A 19570-nucleotide genomic window follows, 5' to 3' on the forward strand; every position below is an offset into this window, starting at 1 on the left:
AACTGTGTTTTATTTTTCATCTTCTAAGCCTTTGCACGGGGGCACAGTGGGGTTAGTATTATCCTTTTTTGTTGTTGTTTTGTTTGTTTTGGCTAAATATAGAAGAACAGCTCTCTTTTGCTCGTAAATTCTGTTCCATAATTATTATAATTTTATAGCACAAATAAAATTAGAAAGACTGATTTTGTATAGCTTCCTTTGGCTTTCATTTAGCACCGACATACATTTAGTGCGTGGAATGAAGCATTAAGGTTTCATTGTATACAGCATTAGTGCATAATAACGAGGATGGGTGACTTTGGTAGGTCTCATGCTTAGATGGTGCTTTTAGTTGTTTGGGGTGTAGCATCCAGTGGTCTCCATACCTCAGTGTCCGTGAATGGAAATCAAAGACAAAGCTTAAGATACGAATCTTTATGTTGCCTTTACTCTTAATACAATATCAACCTTATTAGTTAACCAGTTTTTGAAAATTTGAAATTATCTTTTTCTCTTATTAATCGTCTTATTTCACTGATAGTTATAAACAAACTGTTGCTATTTTTGCCAGACAGGCATCATCACATATGAGGTTAAATGTTACTTCCTGGTACTATAACATAAATACCTGAATATTAAAACTGATTAGTAGTATTTTCCTAATTTTGTTGACAGTTTAAAGCCTGGGATGTTTCATGCAGCTAATAAATATAAGCAGGTTACTGTTTAAAAAAATTTTTTTTAACGTTTATTTATTTTTGAGACAGAGAGAGACAGAGCATGAACGGGGGAGGGGCAGAGAGAGAGGGAGACACAGAATCTGAAACAGGCTCCAGGCTCTGAGCCATCAGCACAGAGCCTGATTCGGGGCTCAAACTCACAGACCACGAGATCATGACCTGAGCCGAAGTCGGACGCTTAACCAGCTGAGCCACCCAGGCGCCCCAGCAGGTTACTGTTTTAAAGACCGCACCTTACTTACTTAAGTAGTGTATAAGTAAGTAGTGTATAAAACATTGAGGAGTATTGGAATATAAACAATGCTGAGGCATATTCCTGGAAGTCATTTGTATGGCTTTGGAAGGGTTAGTAGCAGTGATGCTTTAATTGACTTTTTACATGACAGAGTAGGAGGACATGTAGATCTAAAAAAAAAAAAAAAATCTTAGGTTTGGTAGCAATAGGACTAGGATGAAATTGTTTGAATCTTCTTATTTGAAGGGTAAGAACAAGATTGTACATTAGAAGTGGGTTGGATATTTAAAAATCTTGGTCATAAAAAATCATAGTTTACCTTGTTTCGGGTTTTATTAAGAAATGAACCATTACTTAGCTTTACGAGGAGTTTGAGCTGCCTTTATAGTCACAATTCCTCACCACAGTTCTTGGAAAAATGTTTTCTAAAATCTAAGGACAAACTAGTTATTATTTTTTTAATGTTTATTATTTTTAAGAGAGAGAAAGAGAGAGACACACACACACAGTGTGAGCCGGGAAGGGGCAGAGAGAGAGAGGGAGACACAGAATCGAAGCAGGCTCCGGGATCTGAGCTGTCAGCACAGAGCCCGACGCAGGGCTCGAACTCACAAACCGTGAGATCGTGACCTGGGCCGATGTCAGACGCTTAACTGAGGGAGCCACCCAGGCATCCCAAGAAAAACTGGTTATTAATATGGAGAATTACTTAATCTTTCTGTTCTCTGAAAGGAAATTTAATAGCTTTCTTCTGATTTTGTTCCTTGTTTTTGTTTTGCATTAGAAGAAGGTTTTACTGAGCTTCATTTTGCAGGTAGTTAAAGGAAGTTTGAAGGGAGGGGTCTGTTAGCTACATGTATGCCTGTGAATGTCCTGTGCCTCCACTTTGATGAGGAGCAATGCTTTTCCTAAGATTAGTTTCACCATGTTTGATTATTTATTCATTCTACCCTTAACTGATTGTGGCTTGTTAAGTATCTCAAATTTCATTAACTTTTTTTTAATGGAAGGTTTTTTAATTTGGATCACAGCAGTAAAATCTTTTGATTTAGTTTTCAAAATTGCGTTTAAAGCTTGAATTTTTGTAAATGATTTTATTTGATGGAAAGTGATTGGATATGGCTTATAGAATGAAAAAGAATTTATTCTGTTTTTGCTTATTGCACAGACAGATGGACATAAGCTTTATTTGCATAAAGGAAGCTATGATTTTATTGCATTCCAGAACCGGTTTCTGTTTGTTAGAAATAGTCATTTATACTAAGCCTCATAATTGACTACAGTGTAATTTTAGAATTGTGTTTCACATTCTCAAACCTTAAAATTGTGTTTCACGTTCAAACCTTAAGAATACACTTAAATTTTAGTATCGTTAAAATCTGTTCATGAAATATCTGTCCTGGCCAAAGACCACAAAAGAGGTCTTGGTTGTGCGGTTTCCTCTTCGTTTTCCCCTTACTAACAGAGGTTTTCCTATCTTGGCAGCTGTTTCCTACAAGGCAGTCATCAGTCTCTGATTTCTTCCTTCCCTTTCTTCCCACAAACAAGGGCTCTTTCAAATAGCAGATGACCGAAGACAGACTAATCTTGGATCGCTTTAAGAAAGTGGAAATGTGTTCAAGAGTTGTGCTTGTGGGCAAGCAGCCTGTATGCATGTCATTGAAATGAAAATGCTCATTACAAGCAGAACTTGGACAGCTAGAGTTCTTTTTGCTCAAATCAGGAGCATTCCAGAGGCTGACTTCATTTTACTTGTACTAATTAATGTGTCTCATCCACACATTAAAATCATTCTAATTGCTTGATCAGATCATTGAACAATATGGAGGATATAAGAAATTGTTCCTTGATTCGCCTTTTCAGTGTGACGGGCCATGAAATTTTCTGACTTCTCTTTATGCTTTGTATAAAATAGCTTGCAGTTTTAAGGCAGGTACTTTGCCACAGCAGTTGTAAACCACACGTTTACTTTTGGTTTTGTCTTTTGAATAGTCTTTGGGAGTTCTGTGTGAAAAAAGAATAGAGAGATAGCCACTTCTACACAGTTGTGTGCCATGTTTCCCCAGCAGATTAATTTTTGATATGTCATTCTTCTTTTTATATTTTTGGCATTCAGGAGAGGAAGTTTGCTCTTTCCTTTGTTTTTTGTCTTATTTCTTTGGACAGACAATCATCTGAAGTGTTCTCAGAACTGGATAATACCATTTCTGACCCCCTTTGTCATGTTACCTAAATGTCTTCAGTAGTTTCATAGAGAGATAAAAAATTGGGCTCTTCTGGGTCATGGAGGGATGTATAGGGAAGCAGTTTTATCTCTGAAATCTTAGGCATGATAAAACAAAATGCTTATTATGGAAATACCTTGCTAATTTCATCTATGATTTTATGGATCTTTATATTTAAATACTAGATAAGAGCTTCAGATTAATTTTTTACATTCTTTTTGTTGTGGTTATTGGTAAATGCAAGGTAGTGACTTTGTAGTGTGATAAGTATTCCCAACTGTTTAGAATATGACTGCTTTTGCATTGAAGTTATATCATAGTGAACTGATAATAGAATATAGTGAACTGATAGTCAAATATAGTAAACTGCTAATAGAACCACATATGATATGTAAAATGTGTAGCAAATGCAGAGTAGCTTAAATAATGTGAAAGAGAACTCCATTGTTATCTAGGAAAATTTTCTAAATTTTCTTTATGCTTTAGTGTCAGCATCTAAATTATGTAAGACTTATTTTTTTATAGATACAACTTCAGAATAAGGGATATTCCCCTTACTACGCTACTCCACTTTTAAAAACTCTTTATCTGCAGCAGATTAAGGGTAGATTGAGAAAATTTGTATGAGTATTACTTAGAAGAAAGTTACAGGAAGTTAATATGAAGAAACTGTTAAGATATCTCTTTAAAAGAATACATTTTGTAATTTTTCCACCCTCAAGGCAAGACCAGGAGACTGGATGTATTTGAGAACTGTCTGCATTCTATGTGTATTGTCAGGCTAGTATTTACTCTTGATTCCTCTTGCTACCCTAGAAAGAAGCGAAATACTTCAGTAGAACCTATTAGCAAATAACCTGGTCTCATGTGATCCTAGGAACTGAGAAATACTGATTAAGTCATGCACCTTAAGTTTTTGTATTCTTTCCAGTTGAAGAACTGGATTCTAAAGGCCAGTCAGAATTAGACTTGGTTCCAGGTTTTATATTATTTACCTCTCTCCCATTTAAAAAAAAATGTGCGACAGCCTTGGAGATCAAATCATTATGGTCTTGAGGTTTTTATTTGGGTCCAGTGGATGGACCAACCTAGTCAAGGATATAGGTTTAATCTTACTAAGATATATTGTGCTATAAAAAATATATATGAAAATCTAAAACATTAAAATGAAATAGTTAAGAGACAGTTTATTAAACTAGTCCCCGTGTGAATAGCTATAGCAATTTGATACGTGGTGTTTAAGAATGTGGTTCTGGAATGCCATTATTATATAAATTAATGTACACCCATGTGTTAAAAATTGTACATCCTTGTACAGAAAAATAAACTGCTTAATTATATCTTTAATCTGACCCGTAATATAACAGGATAAAATAGTAGATAATATTGCTGTTATCATCAGTAAACACAAAAACATTTATGTATTGATAACATTTTATTAGAGGCTTATATGCTAAAGCTAGTAATTTGATATAAAGACTGATATGTGGCAAAGGAGACAGGTGTATTTTTCTAGAAGGACTTCCTAAGCTTTTCGGAGAAAAACGGTCATTAGGGATTTACATAACTATTCTATGAATTCATAGGTCATGGTTATGTATAAATGATTTTTTGAGCTTTGATCATTTTCTTTATGTAAAGCTCAGATATCCAGTATGTCGGAGCAGCTCCCATATTGGATATAGAATCAAAATATATACCATTTATCTTTTTATAATTAGGAGGAGACAGGAGGGAGAGACAGAGAGTTGCTGGCTGTTATTATTTTTGCATTTGTTTTTTGTGACGTAGCAGGACCATAAGAGTAAATGATGGATTTGTTTGTTTTTCAGATATGACGATCAATGATGCAGACTGCTGGGTTCGATGAAGCTGGGCATTTATAACTAGATTCATTAAGGAATACAAAGAAAATATTTAAAAGGATCAATAATGGTGTCTTCTGGTTGCAGAATGCGAAGTCTGTGGTTTGTCATTATAATCAGCTTCTTACCGAATACAGAAGGTAAGATGCAATTTAAATTTTATTTTTTAAATCTGGGCGAACTTAATTTAAACTATGCAATCTTCTCTACATAGAAGTGGCTAGAATGAGTTTTATTATTTTAAAAAGTAGCTGTTAAAAAGATTTCCCGAAAGTCAAATTCCTTTTTTTTGTTAGTTGAATTATTTTCATTACACACAGTTATAGTACAGAAGAACTAGTGCTAGTAGTCTGAATTTATATTTCACTTACATTTGTATAATATTATTGTAAATAATCCTGAGAAAATGAAAGCTTTGCTTTGGTGTATACTTTACACTGACTAAATTTATGCCAGTAAAATTGAAAGTATTTTGTGTCAACTTTTTCATTTCATGTTTTGTTTGCTTCTTGAGTAGAGTTATAGTTTAGGTCTAAAAGTCTTAATTTTTTTTTCATATCTTCTGGAATATGCATTTTTTGTAGTGCTTCATTTTGAATTTTATTTATATCTTTTTGAAGATGGACCTGATTTTTAAAGAAGTAAATATATTTTTGAGGCTTAATTAATCAGAACCATCATTTATTAATTACTATATGGATTTCCTGGTATCCATTATTTCTTTAGTCTTACATACTATTTTCATGTGAAAATAACACCCTTTTAGGTGCTTTTTACAGCGCAGGTCAGAAGTTAATATAGAGCTAAGATATGTTAACTTTATAGCTATTTAGTAGTGGTAGTTATGTATTCAGCGTGAAAATAGATTAATCTTGTAAAATCTGTGAAGAGTACAAAATCCCTGAGACATGCATAGGTTTTATTTGTCCCAATTAAATATCATTGAAGAAAATATTTTCGAATTTTAAAATTGGTTTATATGCACTTTTAAGGAATTCACTTCACACCTACCAACAAAACGATGGGTGGAGAAAAAGAGGCATGGTGTCAACTAGTAGAAGCTTATTTTTCCAACATCTTTGTGATGAGCTTCAAAGTGTTAACATTTAATTTTGCTGAAAGAATTTTATTTGAATTACTTGTTCAAATTACTTTATTTGAATTATGTCTCATCATTTTCTTCTTGCCCTCCCCTCCCAGTCCCCTACTTTCAGTCTGTTGACATAACTTAATAAATAATACAATTCAAATAAATAACAAATTTAGAAATATTTTAAAATAAATTCTATATTCAGAAAGTAGATAATGTTCACTTGGATTTAAGTCACACTCAGAAATTACAACAGGGTTAAGATTCTGTTTTTAGGAGATACTGCTCTGTGCATCAGAATTGAAAGATACATCAAATCTTTTTTTTTTTTTGAAGGATAAATCAAATCTAACAGTAAAACGTAGTATGTCTGAGTGAATAGTACCGTAATGACAAGCAACAAGCAGAAACTGAGTTTAATAATGTGAATCTCTGGCTTGGATTGTTATGAAAATCTTGTGTATATAGTCCATAATTTTACATCGTTTTTTTTTTCGGGGTGGGGGGGTGCACTAACTGAATTCCTGCTGTTATGTTTGAATGTTTTTATACATTTAAAAAAGATTCCAGGTGTGGACCAATGGCTCATTAGTCCACATAATGAAAATTTTTCCAATCAAGATAGAGACCACTTTGCTGGCACAGTAGCTTAACTCAGCAGGGGGGCTAGCAAAGAGAGACTTTTTCATGAGATACTGCAGTTTTATTTCTAGTGTCACCTATCAGGTCAAGATTCATATCTGCTGTTAAGAGAAATTTCATTTTTGGCGCATCAGGCCAGGGGGTGTTGCTTTTGAAGCAGTTCCCTCCTACGGGTAAAAAGAACTTAGGAGGAGCCCACACTGCTAGCTGTGACAGTACACGCAGTTAATGCACACTGTTAGAGTACTGATCCAGCATCACATGGTTTTGTCTTAGAAAAGTTTTACATGACATGATAGTCCTTTATTGCCAGAAAGCAGATAATGTTCTGTGAACACCTATAGAGAAACCCAATCAAAGTTAGGTATGAGAACACAGGAAAGGAGTTATAAATTTAACCATTCAGCCATTAAGTTTCTTCAGAGCCCTTTTCAAATCTTACAGAGATGAACGCTTTTTGTATTAGTTTCCGGATTGTACAGATAAAACTCAGATAGAGTTTCCTAGATGGTTTCTTCCTTTCTTTCTCATTCATTGAGTGACTAAATTGAGCCAGGTGCTTAAGATTCTGCAGTGCAGGAGGCACAGTTCAGGCTCTTGAGGAGCTCATGGTATTGTGCAGGGCTGGAAGCCTCAAGTACCTACGGGGGCCTAGGAGGGGAAGTAACCTGAGTGCAGCTGTCCAGTGGAGGTCTGCAGTAGGCAGGAAAACGCTTGCCGGAGGACCCATGATTGCCATTCCAGTATTTAGCCTGCTTTTGCTTGTCTTCTGGCTTTTCAATATAAACCAGACCTGGATTTTAGGCAATAGTACCTAAATAAGATTAAAACAAAACAAGCCTGTGTATTATATAGGCCTGCCTTTTCAGGGCTTCTATTTTTCCTCCTCTTTACAATAGTGTTTCACCTTAGTATATTATTTTAAAGGCCAAACAATTTTGGATTTATTTTACATCTATATGTATGAGAGGTAAATTTCCACATTTGCAAGGACTCATTTGTTTTATATTCAGACGAACATTATAAATATGTCATGTTTTGTGTACATATTAAAGAGCAAGCAAACCACTAAACACTTTTGTTTTTTAAGTTTTACCACGGTAAAGCCTAATTATATAAAGGTTTAATTGCTAGAATTAGCTTATCTCCCTTTATCTCTGTCTTCTGTCAACTAGTGTTTAAGAATCAAGGCTCACCCATTAAATTTACTTGTTTTTGCGAAATAAGAATAACGCTTTATTTATTCTTAGAGACTCCTCTCCCCTGTGTATTTTTGAAAATTGTTTAGAATTTCCAAATAAAAAATGATTATAAAAGATCAGACTTTGAAAATATTCTGTAGGTTTTTCTTAGAATTGATTTTATTCTTAGAGAACTAATCTCAAACCCTTCAAAAACCAGTTTTGTTGAGAAACTGATGTGCTTTGATTCTTTTGGCCAATTTTTATAAGCAGAGTAACCACTGTGGAATCATGTATCAGTAAGTAGGAAAGTAAATTGAATTTTTGTGTCCTAGAGAATTAAATTATGCTATATAATGGAGCCCTGGCAAGCCTAAGTCAGACATGTGAAGGCTTGCTCAAGTGACAAGTTACAAATAATGGCAGTTCTTCAGCAAAGTCGGTAAAATGGATTTCAGGGTGAATTCTTTATGCAGTATTTAATTAGATTTCATTAGTCAAAATTTTAGTTAATTAGTTTAAATTTCATTGTTGTTTATCCATATTTCAAGAAAATTATGCCTGGGAGAATGCTAGATATGCAAGATATAACTTCACCTATTCATTGACATGTATCGAGAAAATTTAAGAATACTGCTGTAGAAATAGCGTCTTACCAATTTTAATTGTACTTTTAATTCTCTAAGCATATTTTACAATGACTTTTGTATTAGTGATACCTTACTAAAAATGATGTTTGGCTGTAGGGTCTTTTTGCTTAGTTGAGTGGCAGAAAAAAGTAGATCCAGGGGTTAAATATGAAATAAAAACTATTTTGGGCATGTATGTATTTCCTTCGGACTGTTCCATAATTTGGAAGGAATAATTGCTTTTATCCCAAGGTTAAACTTAAGAAAGATGAAAATAATTCAGGCCTTTATTCATTCATTCTTTTATTTACATACACATATATGAAAAATGTGTAAAATTTATATTCATACACACACTGTGTCAGCATCACAAAGGCAATAATCATTTTTGTTTGTTTATTTCATCAGTGTGCCCAAGTGCCTAGAACAATGCCTGGTTTATAATAGGTACTCATTTTATATCCATTACGTAAATAACGGAAATCTTTACAGAGAGTCATAGTCTTAATAGAGAGAGGATAATAAACTGTTGTAATAACAGAGTGGTAAGTGCCATGATGATGATATTCACAGAAGCATTGGGATGAAGGGTAGGTGGATGTGTGGATATATACCAGGAAGGGCTTCTAGCTGTAAGTGAGGATGCTTGAGCTGACTCAGTATGAATTGAATAAGCTATGTCAAGACAGTGGTGAGCGTGGTGGTGGAGAAAAAAAATCAATGGAGAACAGTATGGTGTGGAATAAAGTATAATAGTCGTTCTTAGGAACATCAGAATCACCTAGAAGGTCTGAAGTGGGGCCCAAACATTGCATTTCTGACAACTTTCAGGGTCGATGCTGATGTTGCTTAGTATCACTCTTAACCATTGTCATATTGTCTTTGTGTGGGTGATTGAGGTGAGGTGTAGGGGTGCATGGGTGTGGATATGAAGTCACTTTTTAAAAAGTTTTTGAAAAGAAATTATGAATTCACTGTGATTCAGAAGTAGTAACCAGTTGATTACTGGGAGTTACTATTTAATCTTCTCATGTGGCTTTTTATCCGTGTGATCAAGCTCCTTGGGCATAATTTTAGGCTCTAAAAAGGGATTTTCTTTCTCTCTCTCTTTCTCTCTCTCTCTCTCTCTCTCGACAGTATATTGAGAAGGAAAAAAAATGGAAAAATTGGCTCCAGATTGTAAAAAACAGAACATATTTTCTGTTAAGAGTAAATGTTACATTTTCAGAGCTCCTAAACCCTTGCTTCAATTTATCTCTTCTCATGGTGATAACCTTGTTCTTTTTCTTGTTGGGAATAACTACATGGCCGTTGCTATGAAAATGCTGAATTAACTTACTGTAGGGACTTTGGATTTCCCAGTCTAGCAAAATTGACTACTTTTGTTCACTTCAGGATATTTTTGATTAGTTGAAAGCTAGGAGGTAAATTTTCAGCCAGGTATGTGGAGATTTGGCCGTATGACTCCTATTAAACTTAATGGGAGTGAGAACTCCCATTAAATTAATAGGAATTGTACAGCATATCTGTGTTGGCTGCATTTCAAATGTAACCTTAGTTTTTAAATTCACAAGTTATGTAAATTAACAGTGGTTTAAAACAATGCATTGTTTTTTAATAATGATTTTTTATTTATATGTTTAGTGCAGGTCAATGTGATTTTACTCCTTGAAAAAGTACCTAACTATATTGCTCTTAAGATACTTTATTGTATTATATGAGTGTAAGGTAATCTGACTGCAGCAGCTTTCTTCTGCATAGGTAGTGATGTAATTCTGTTTTTAAAATATAAATATTAATGCCATTTACAAATTATATAATACTGCCTCTTATTTTCTAAAAATCAAATGCCTTATAGTGTTAATACCAGGATTCAAGAACAAGGTATATTTGTTCAGGATATGACTCAAAATTGAAAAAATAAGACTAAACTTAATAAGAGGAAGTGGCATCTTTAGTAAAGTTAGTTTAGAATATACTTTTGTCATCGTATGTATCAATATTCAGTGTAAACACATGCCATATTTCATATATTAAAGGTTAAATTCCAGTGCTTGGTTGTTGAGACTTTCTTCCTACTTTTCTTCCCACTCTCTACCCTATTTCATTCTCTTTTGCTTCTTCAGTGTCAGAAAAGGTTTGTTGATTCAGTCTTTGTTGATGCACTCCTAGTTCTGTTGCTGGTAGAAAAGTGTTATAAATCAGTATGTCTCACACAATAGCCACCCGATAGACCTCAATAACATTGTATTGCTTGGCTGTTTAATTTTTACAAGCCTCTGTTTTCTGACAGAAAAGACTGTATCCAATACTAAGTAAATAAATCTGTCGTTATGAAATAATACTTTGCTAAAAGAGGTTATGAACTTGTCTATACTAGAGTAAATATTTGAAATATTGATTTTATATCCATAGTAGGCATTTGTCACAGTTATTGTTATAGTTTTGAAAGAATCAACAGTGTCATTAAAAGTAGCTTAATGAAAATCACAGGAAACATGGAAAGCATCTTAATTTCGCCAATTATTGTGTTAACTACTTCTTACTGAGTAATTTCAATTTTGATGAATCTTTTGCTTCATTTTTTGAATTAATATACCTTTTCGCTTTTTTATATTCTGTATATTTAGTTTGTGGTATTAGAGAATACGATGATACAAATGATTGAGCACTTCTGAGTATTAATGTAGAACTGGTATGTCTCCAAGAACCGATTTATCTGCCACATTACTGAGGGAATGTTTTACTGAAACATATGCTTGGTATCCTATGGTACTCTTTATTTTCTTTTCACCTCCTGCATGACAGAGAATGACATATGACAGCCGTGCGGTCTACATGTATTAGACATCAGTGTGGATTAGTGAATATCTCATGACATCTTTCAACCCTATTCTTGAACTCCTTTTGTCAACTTGACAGAAGTGATTCCAGGAGAATACCTAGCCCCGGCCCTGGGATCTCTTGGCTAAAATGTAAGACTGAGAAGGGAATTCCATATCAGAGCTTCAGGAAGCAAAAAACAACATTTATAATCCCTTCTTATCAGCATGGGACTCTACTGAGTTTGACTTTTATGTCTGCCATTATTCTTGCTTGGAGGGCTTTTCTTTTCTTAAAAGTACTTCCCCCTTTCCCCCGCCTTCTGATTTTGAATGTAATATGTTCTCATGAGAAGAGATAAAAAAATTAGGAAGTTGAATAAGCATTTAAAATTGCTCATAATTCTAGGACCGTGATATTACCACAGCACACTTCTTTTTTGTTTTATTTCCCAACACTCTTGATATGGATAAAACAAAATTATGATCTATGAAACAAAATTAGGTTCTTCACGTCCATATGCCTTTCTATTCTGGTTTTTCATTTATATTATCATAACCTGTATTACCATGTCATTATATGTTTAGATAATGGATTCTAAGACCAGCATGGTAATTTATTATTTATATGTCAAAAATGACTTAATCCCCTGTCTCTACTTATTGGCTATTTGAACTTAATTTGTTTCAAGTATAAGTATAGTAAATATCTATCTAAATCTTTTCTTTCATATTTGGTTATTTCCTGAGACTAGAATTTTAGAATTTTGATTATTACATCAGGCATGTGGACATCTTCAAAACTGGTTTTGGATGATGTGAAATTTTTTGTATGTTGGTGCAGTTTTTCTTATTCTTCAAACTCTATGATAATATCCCTTTGTCGTTTTTATTATAAAAAACAATTGCTTGCCTTATAATTCATTTCGTTCTGGTTAATTTTTAATGAAAATTTTAAATAGATATTTATAAAATAATCACAAATTTAACAGTTATCAATATTTTACTTCATTTGCTTTTCTTTTTCTTCTTTTCTTACTTTTTGGTGCATATTTATTTTCTTTTGTGAGATCTTCCATTATTTTTATGCTTAAAAGTCCATTTCTTGATATTGGTTAAGTATTTATTCACTTGGCATTTCTCTGTAACTCCGTGTTTTTACTTAAATTTTTATTTAAATTTTTAATCCATTAGGAGTTGACTTTGTTATTAGTTGAGAGTTCTCAATTAATTTAAGTGAACTAATATTAAGTCATTTGGTGTGAATCAATTTAACTAACAAAGTAGATAAAATTAGGACATACCCATATAAAAGCATAATGGACACTAAGTTCAAAAAGAAAAAGAAATGAACACAACTTATTTCTACACAGATTGAACTATGATTAAATGTCATTATTCTGATTCCAGTAATAGTTCTCTTATCTGCTTATTTTTTTTGCACCTAGTCTATTTAATAAATTATATTTTTAAGGGATAACAATTTTGTGAGAGATGAGTAAAAAAAACATGACAGCAGCAATTAAAATACCCATAGTAAAAATAAAGTTTGAATTTTAGGAATTGTAGAGTGTCAAGAAACACAAGAAGTTTTCTGGAAAAAATAGAGGGATTCAAGGGTAGCAGAGTTTTGTTTTGCGTATGGGTTTAATCTAAAAGAGATTAAGTAAAATTCTCATTTATTTTGCTGGGTGTTTATAGAATGCTTCTTACTACTGTTTTGTAGCTATCTCTGTGTGTGTGTGTGTGTGTGTGTGTGTGTGTGTGCGCACGCGCGCGCGTGTGTGTGGAGTGTGTGTGTGTGTGTATTAATCATTAGTTCTCTCTCCCCTTCCTGATTCTTCTTTTTTTTCTTTGTAGTATTAAAATCTAAACCAGGTGGTAGATACATCTAATATTTAGCTTTTGATTAGAGGCAATATAATAAGTTTATAAGAAAGAGTCAGGGCTTCATAACTTAGTCAGACACAATAAAAAGGATGGCTGGGGTTGTTGCTGGTGGTAGTGGGGAGAGAGCAATCTTGGATTTTAAGAGAATTGTTTAAGGAAAGCACTTTTTATGATTTTCTTTTTTGTTGTTTTAAGTAGATATGTTGGATATCTGAGTTTGTTTCCAGGCAGAAATGGGATCCAGTACAAGGACAGGGATGCTTATCTAGGAAAGGAGAGTGTGCAGTATGATCAGGTAGAGGATGAGTCAGGAAGAGATGTGTACAGGAAAAGAAGAAATTTAAGGCAGTCGTGCTGGATGTTTTTAATCTTGTTTATGTAGAGCAGTGCCCCCTCGAAATTTAATGCACAGGTAAATCACTTGGAGATCTTGTTAAAATGTAGATTCTGACTCAGTAATCTGGGATAGGCCTCAAGAGTCTGCATTTCTAATAAACTCCCAGGTGATGCTGAGGTTGCTGGCCTGTGAGAGGACATCTGAATCAAGGAGTTTTGGTTATTAAAATGTTTAGTCTAGAAAATCAGATTTTTCATGACTGTGATTTTCTACCCGTGCAAAAGGGTTTTTTTTCTAACCTTAAAGCACAGTTGAAATACAGAAAAACATCAATTTCAGTTTTATAACTTACTTTATTTAAAAAAGGAACTGAGCTATCTTGAAACTTTACTGAACATTTTTATATTTGGTTATGCTTCTAATCCAATTTTATATGCTTTCGATTGACCTTTTATCTGATGATTTGTTTTGAAAAATCCCTGAGCAACAGTGCAGCCTGACCCTTTCTCCCTAATATTTCCTTCTGTTCCCCACTGATCTGTCCTACTTTCATTCTGTGTTATATGGAAACATTATTTTTAATAGCATTTTACTACAATATTAATTTACTACTTAAAGTAATATTATAAAATCATGTAAGGCCAAGTTGTATATTTTCTTAACCCATTTAGAAAAAGTTTATATTTTCCTAATTTTTCAAAGTCCAATATTTAGAAAAACTAAGAGTTGTAATTTTCACTTTACCATTAATACCCTGACGTGTTAGCCTCCTGAGAGAGTAGAGGACGAGAGTACTGGAATGTACACTGGTTATCAAAAACAGCTTAAAGATGTTTTATCTGCTTAAGGTTATTTAATGGTTTTTCTACTTTGTAGCATTATGCATAATCAAAGATTTTATTTATTTTTAGTAGTGGACATAATCTGCTTTTACTTTTCCTGTCAGAGATAAAGATAGATTACTGATGTGATTTATTTTAGATTTATGATAATACAGATCACAAATCACATTTATTTCTACATGAAATTTATTAGATTCTTCAGCATTTTAAAGCTGGATAGAAAGTAAGTAAATAGCAAATTTTAAACAAAGAGTTTTCTGTAGGTATCTTAGAGGTCAAAGTATTTTTGTTTTTAGTTTTTGGTAGAATTGAAGAACTATAGACTTAGAAGCACAACTGGAGGTTAGTAGTTATAGAAGTTTTTCAGTTTACAGCTGGAGAAACTAAGAAAGTCTGCAGAGATCATCCCTTTGCCAAGGTCTACTTCCTGCCAGTCCATTTTTTTCTGTAGAACTTGATATATAGCTTCAGATCATTGGTGTATTTTCCTGCTTCATGAGGCTGTCACTCAATAATATTTAAGATATACTTTAAAATATATTGCTTAACATTGTTTAACTTAAATGGTGCTGATTGAAAAAAATAATGTATTTCAGCTTTTTTTACATTACCATTGCAGATTAAAAACAGTATTAAGTCATGCTAACTCTGCAACTTTCCGGTGATCTTCAGAAGTTACACACCTACAGGCCTCTATTTTTTTAAAAATCACAGTTTCTCTTGGGAAGTACAAACTGTTGCTAAGAATGATTTACTGCCACAACACTGAAAAACTGAAATATTACAAGAGTAATTTTAACTTTTACTATATTTAGTTTATCAGTTCACACTGATTAGCAGTCACCATTAAAAGTTGAAAGGATGCCTTCAGAATTCCTCCTGCAGGTATGGGGTTTAGACATTATCTTTTCTCTTTTGTTTGCTTATAACAGGAAGCTTATTTAATCCATTGCTTTGTTTCAGAGTTTAGGCAAATAGAGACTATCCTTGTTAGCTTTCAAAAGCTCTTACTTTTCCTGCATTAATGGCACTCAGGGTACATTCTGTGATCCCTCTTTATTTACCAGAAAGCTTGTCTTTGAGAGCTGTCACTCCATTCTTTCAACTGTGCTGTTAATTGACTGATAGCGAAAATTGTGTGGAAAACCTTTAGTGACAAAGATTGGATATAGGTGTTACTCTAGTCTACAGGCTGGTGAATCTTTGCTTCTTGATCCCATTTCTATTTGTACTAAAATACTAAATATAGACTGGAAGAACAAAGTACATTTAAAAGCATTCAGAAATGTTAAGCAACAATAAAACTCCGTAACCATTTAAATGACAGCAGCTGACTATTTGAATTAACTTTGTGTTTGGCTTAATTTGGGGCCCTAATTATTCCTAACTTACGTGAGTAGATTTCAATTATAGTATCCTGCAGGGATTTGTAGCTAAGGCAACTAAAAGAATCATTTTACATAAAGTACTTTTGTTCAACTGATTAGTCAAGTTAAAACGTAATGATGTAAAATTGAAACCCTTCCGACAAGGTCCAAACAAATTTTTCTAGTAGTTTTGCTAAAAACCGAAGAAAAAAAAGATTGAACTGAGTTTAATTTTAAACAATATTTTGGTCTTTGGGAAGATTTACTTCATTGTAATGCTGGTAAATATATAAATATGTCTTAAGATCATGTGTGTTAGTAAAACATGAAAGATAAATTTGTCACAGTAGAAACAAACCTTCATAAGCAATGTCTGTTTGTTTTATAATTCTTTATGTATGATTTTTGACATCTTCAAATACATAGCTTTAGAAGAGAAATATAAATAAATAATTTGAATGACTAGCTCTTCTGTGTTTTGGAATGCATTTCAATTGAACACAGATCAGATACTTAATTATTGATTTGAAATGTGATATACCAGTAAGCACCAGGACATGCAATATGGTTGACACTGTGCTACAGTGAATAGACAACTCAGTATTTAACTCACAGTTCCTTTCTCCCCGCTGTCAGAGTCTTTCTCCCCGCTATCAGAGCCCACTGTAATTTTGAACACCTTTACCAACGTAAACTTAAGTTATGATTGTTTGTGATGGATGCTACTTTGGTTCCTTACTAATCTATGTGCTGGAGAGAAGTATAAAAAAAGCACTTGCTGGGACACCTGGGTGGCTAAGTCAGTTAATTGTCCGACTCTTGATTCTTGCAAGAGAATCGACTGCGAGTCACAATCTCACAGTTCTCCGATTGAGTCCCACATCAGGCTCTGTGCTGAGCGTAGAGCCTACTTAAGGATCTCTTTCTCTCTCCCCCCCACCCCCTCTCGCGCTGTCTCAAAAAAAAAAAAAAAAAAGCACTTGCTGGCATCAATAGACCACTTTGAGGCTTAACCATAACATTTCCCTAGAGTCTTATAGCTGTTTAATATTAGTCTAATACAGTTAATGAAGTTAAAAGCCAGCAGCTCTGTTCTCTCTTGTTAGCAACTTTGTGGTCCTCTTTGTCATCTTCCTCTCTCCTACCCCTTTTTTTACCCCTTCTTTCAGTTTTTGAACATGTATTGTATATTAGTCATTGTCTTTACATACTTATATATGCATTATTTCCTTTAATCATGTCAGTTCTGTGACCAGTTTGTCACTGAGTAAAACTCAGTCTGAAAGGCGTAACATATAAAATTCAAGGACCTGAACTTTGACTTCAGAGTGCTCTTACTGCTCCAGCCAAGCTATGTTAACAAGTGTTTCTTAAGAACAATGCCAAGAAATCCATGCTTCCACCTGTTCAGTGCCTATTTGTTCTTTAGGATACATTTCAAAAGTTCGTACCTTTAGGATGTTTTTTTTCTCATATAAACAGGAATCCTTTGAATTTATATAGCAGCACAGTCCAGGAGGGTCAGTTACCGGCCACAGGTGGTTATTGAGCACTTGAACTATGGCTAATGAGACTGAACACATACATTTTTATTTTATTTTATATTAATTGTTTTAAATTTAAGTAGCCACAAGTGGCTAGAGCAATTCATAGGTATTTTAGTTTTCTTTTTTCACTTAGGGTTTTTTTTGGGGGGGGGGCAGGGAGTCATTTCCTATACCCCTTTTATATGTTTTAGTAAATTCTTTGAGGTCAGGGAAAGTGTTTTGCTTATTTCTATATTTTTTCATAGTGCTATGGTGCTTAGAAAAATATTTGAACTAGTTGAGGAATGCATTTAATGTGTGTTAGTGCCAAAGCAGTGTTTTAAATATATATTCAGGTACAGCAGTTTCACTAACTGTCACCCAAAAAACAGTGTGATGAGTTTGTGAATATCGAAAACAAATACAGTATAGGTGTATGCATAGAATGTAGCATGCAGGAATGGAGTCTTTGGGATTAACAGCTGAGTTTAAGTATACTTTCAAATTTAATGGTAGCAAACCCTAGTTGCTGACTGCAGCCTTAGTTCTTCTGTGATTTTGATAGTTCTTTAAATGATCTGGATGGTAATAACCTACATCTGAGTTAGCTAATTGTTGATTTCTGTTCCCTAATAGAGCTTCTTTCTTGAAATCCAATGATGAACCTAGCCGATACTGCCATTTGCTTTCTATAGTTTGAGAAAATGCTTTGGAGGATAAGTAATTATGAAGGCATCATCTTAAAATGATGAGTAATGACTATCTCTATAGTCATTTAGGAAATCTTATGATCTTGGCTCATGAATTTCTTCTTTTAGTAACTAGAAAATTATTTAATTTTAGTGTAGCTATAAGAAGAAGGGAATTTTATTATTATAATAGATAATGGTGTTTAATTATGACATTTTACATAGACTTACACATCATGCTTGAAAATTATTACTTTTTTGGTTAATATGTTCTTAATTATTATTAAAGAGTTTATGGCTTATAATATTACAGTTGATGGCTTTCCTGGGGGAGGCTTCATAAAATGCCTTTTAATTATATATGTGTATATGTTTATATGTACATGTATATTTATGTATGTGTGTATGTATATGTTTATGTGGACGTATATGTGTGCATATGTATACTGGCATTCAAATTTCTTTAATTTTTCTGTTTTATTGAAAAATAATTGATGTATATTACTTACAAGTTTTAGGTATACAGCTTGGTGGTTTGATTTACATATACTGTGAAATGATTATCACAGTAGGTTCAACTAACACCCGTCTTTTCATATAGATGCAGTAAAAAGAAAAAAAGAAAAAAAATTTTTTTCTTGTAATGAGAGCTCTCAGAATTTACTCTTAGCAACTTCCCTATATATCATACAACAGTGTTAGCTATAGTGTTGTACCTTACCAAAATGTCTTATTGTCTCTTTATTTAAATAGCATTTGCAAATGGATGTCTGATTTAACATGCTGTCTGTGTCTATCCCCTATTCCTGTCTCTCTCATGTAGAAAAATGACAAATTGTCTATTAGTAGAAGTTGGGGTAAATGCATAGTGCAACTGGAGAAAATATTTTTTATATTCATTACTTTTAAAGAAGAAAGCATTTCACTTAGAATGGTGAGTTAAAAAATAATATATTCTGGACTTCTATTAAGTACTTTCTAATTAAAAGGTTTGCTCAGGAAACTTAAATTTTCATTGACACGCTCAGCATTGATTTGAGGTTTCTGAAGTGCTAGTTTCTGAGCCTCACATCTAATAGCTTATTACCACCTCTTGTTTTATAACAATAATGGTGCTTGTCAGATTGAAGCATTATTTTATCAACTTAATTTCTGAATGATTTATATTTATTTTAACAAGTCTCAGTCAGCTCATTCTTAAAATGAATGTTTGGCGTCACTGAAAATAATTGAAAAGAATGCGTTGCCATTTCATACGGCAAATATAAGAATAGAATTCCAGAAATGCTTGAGCTGTGGCTGCGTTATTAGAACAAATGAATAATCCTCCAGGTGGCTACCTGGAAGGAGAGGGTATAGTTTATGATGGGGAGAGATATTTTGAAATATAATCTGATATACATGTGGGAAAAAATAGCTAACTTTGTAAGTATAGTTCATGTATTTGTCACTTAAATATGAAGGGAATAAGAAAATAGTCTAAAATTCATAATTTCCTGGATATAGCATTT

General features: G+C 33.3%; 1 protein-coding gene across 18 annotated transcripts in view; it reads left to right on the forward strand.

Moving 5' to 3' along the window:
- ADGRL2 (adhesion G protein-coupled receptor L2) overlaps positions 1-19570 on the forward strand; it is a 619307-nt gene that overhangs the window by 463609 nt on the left and 136128 nt on the right. For all 18 annotated transcript variants that reach the window (XM_053214320.1, XM_053214321.1, XM_053214304.1 and 15 more), the window contains one exon: positions 5012-5184. In XM_053214320.1, the coding sequence (XP_053070295.1) occupies positions 5112-5184 (73 nt within the window). In that variant the 5' untranslated portion in view covers positions 5012-5111. The remainder of the gene's footprint in view (positions 1-5011; positions 5185-19570) is intronic.

Source organism: Acinonyx jubatus, chromosome C1 (assembly GCF_027475565.1).
Source record: "Acinonyx jubatus isolate Ajub_Pintada_27869175 chromosome C1, VMU_Ajub_asm_v1.0, whole genome shotgun sequence".
In the NCBI taxonomy this organism is placed as follows: domain Eukaryota; kingdom Metazoa; phylum Chordata; class Mammalia; order Carnivora; family Felidae; genus Acinonyx; species Acinonyx jubatus.